General features: G+C 58.6%; 1 protein-coding gene across 1 annotated transcript in view; it reads left to right on the top strand.

Moving 5' to 3' along the window:
* The window catches only part of CABIN1 (calcineurin binding protein 1), a 33,223-nt gene that overhangs the window by 27,259 nt on the left and 3,995 nt on the right, over positions 1 to 1,969 (top strand). Inside the window, exons 22-23 of the mRNA XM_010860073.1 lie at positions 899 to 1,060; positions 1,760 to 1,966. Coding sequence (XP_010858375.1) covers positions 899 to 1,060; positions 1,760 to 1,966 — 369 coding nt within the window. The remainder of the gene's footprint in view (positions 1 to 898; positions 1,061 to 1,759; positions 1,967 to 1,969) is intronic.

Genomic DNA, 1,969 nt, shown 5'->3' with positions numbered 1-1,969 from the left:
TGTCAAAGATAAGGTGTCCATAGGTGCGTGGATTTATCTCTGGGCTTTCTATTTTGTTCCATTGATCAATGTTTCTGTCTTTGTGCCAGTACCATACTGTCTTGATGACTGTGGCTTTGTAGTAGAGCCTGAAGTCAGGTTGATCACTTTCTAATACACCTGCAGTAAAGATGATTGGTTTCCCCAAGTACATGTTTAGGTGCGTGCCATAAGTTTTGATATTTGCTGTCTTCATGTAACCCATTTCTAACTTTACTGAGTTACGTTTAGAGGATCTGGTCTGTACTGTGCCTGCTGCTGCTGCTAAGTCGCTTCAGTCGTGTCCGAGTCCTAGCGACCCCATGGACCGCAGCCTACCAGGCTCCCCCATCCATGGGATTTGCCAGGCAAGAGTACTGGAGTGGGTTGTCTGTGGAGACTCGCTTTTTATTTCTAGTCTTGATGGAAAATGCCACTGATAGTTGAAGAGGGCTTGCGTTTGCTAACAGCAGGGCATAACGATGTGGCATAATCTGTGGCTCTGCCTCCACAGATTCACCCATTGGCTGTTGAGATCACCTTCTCTGAGGGCCTCACTGGTGTCTGCCATAGGTCCCCGCAGCCCTAACGGGACTCACCGTCTGCCGCGTGACTAACTCTAATTCACACCCCTCCGGGGCAGCCTGAGGGTCCCACGGGCAGCGACGGTGTCCACCGTCATCCTGAACGGTGCCCAGCATGAAATGGTGCTCATGTAGAGGCCCGGGGGGTAGGCAAATGGTGACTTGAATGAGTGTGGCCAGAAGCCGCCTGGGTGCTGGCAGCAGGAGGCTGGGCGGGCCCTCCTCAGGCCCCGTGGAGTGGCCCCAGGGCTGGCGGGCCTCCCCCAGGCGCCTCTTCCCACCCGCCCGCCTGCTAGGTGCGCGTCCTCCAGAAGGAGCTGGCTGCGCCCACCCCCGAGGACGCCCACCCGTACAAGGAGGAGCTGGAGACGGCCCTGGAGCAGTGCTTCTACTGCCTGTACAGCCACCCCAGCAAGAAGAGCAAGGCCCGGTACCTGGAGGAGCACTCAGCCCCGCAGGTGAGCGCTGCCACCTCGGCAAGAAGGGCAAGGCCCGGTACCTGCAGGAGCACTCGGCCCCGCAGGTGAGGGGCTGTGGCGTCAGGGCAGCAGGCCCAGCAAAGGAAGGGCGTCCTTGCAGGAACGGGTGTGTGACTGTGAACTGATTATCCAGAAACGCGGCAGCGTGGCAGTTCTTCAGTAGATTTTTCCCCCTAGTTGGAGTCATACAGATAATTCCTTAGAGAGTTTCCATTCATTTGGTGTTGGGTTTTCAGACTGCAAGTAGGTGTTAGCTCGTGGCCCCTGAACACAGTCAGTGAAGCTTTGATCTGAGGGAGCCCACCCCCAAAGTGCGCGCTCCTGTGGGCACAGTCCTGCTGTGACCCCTTCGCTGTGCAAACTGCCCCCGCCCAGAGCAAGCCCTTGCTCAGTATTTGGCAGCCAGGTGACTGCCCTCCAGTGCGGCCGTGTGGACTCACAGGGGGAGCCCTCAGTCCCGGCGTCTGTCTTTGTGGAGGCCGGGCTCGTGTTGGTTCACGTCCCCCGTCACGCATGTGGGTGTGGGGTCGCCGTCCGTGAGCCGTGTTTCAAGTGCACAGGTGTAGTTTCCGGCTTTCCCGTGTGTGTGACCTTGCTGCCAGGGGCCACCGAGCGTTCGCATGAGGAGCTCTCACCGTGCATGCCCCGATTGCACTCCGACCGCCTGTCTGCCTGCAGGTGGACCTGCTGTGGGAGGACGCCCTGTTCATGTTCGAGTACTTCAAGCCCAAGACCCTTCCCGAGTTTGACAGCTACAAGACCAGCACCGTGTCCGCCGACCTGGCCAACCTCCTGAGGAGGATCGCCAGCATCGTGCCCCGCACCGCGCGGCCCGCCCTGAGCCTGGATAGAGTGTCCGCCTACATCGAGGGCACCTCTGTCGAGGTC

Source organism: Bison bison, unplaced genomic scaffold (assembly GCF_000754665.1).
Source record: "Bison bison bison isolate TAMUID 2011002044 unplaced genomic scaffold, Bison_UMD1.0 scf7180017856933, whole genome shotgun sequence".
Lineage (NCBI taxonomy): Eukaryota > Metazoa > Chordata > Mammalia > Artiodactyla > Bovidae > Bison > Bison bison.
The sequence above is the reverse complement of the archived record's forward strand: the minus strand, read 5'-3'. Positions and strand labels throughout refer to the sequence as shown.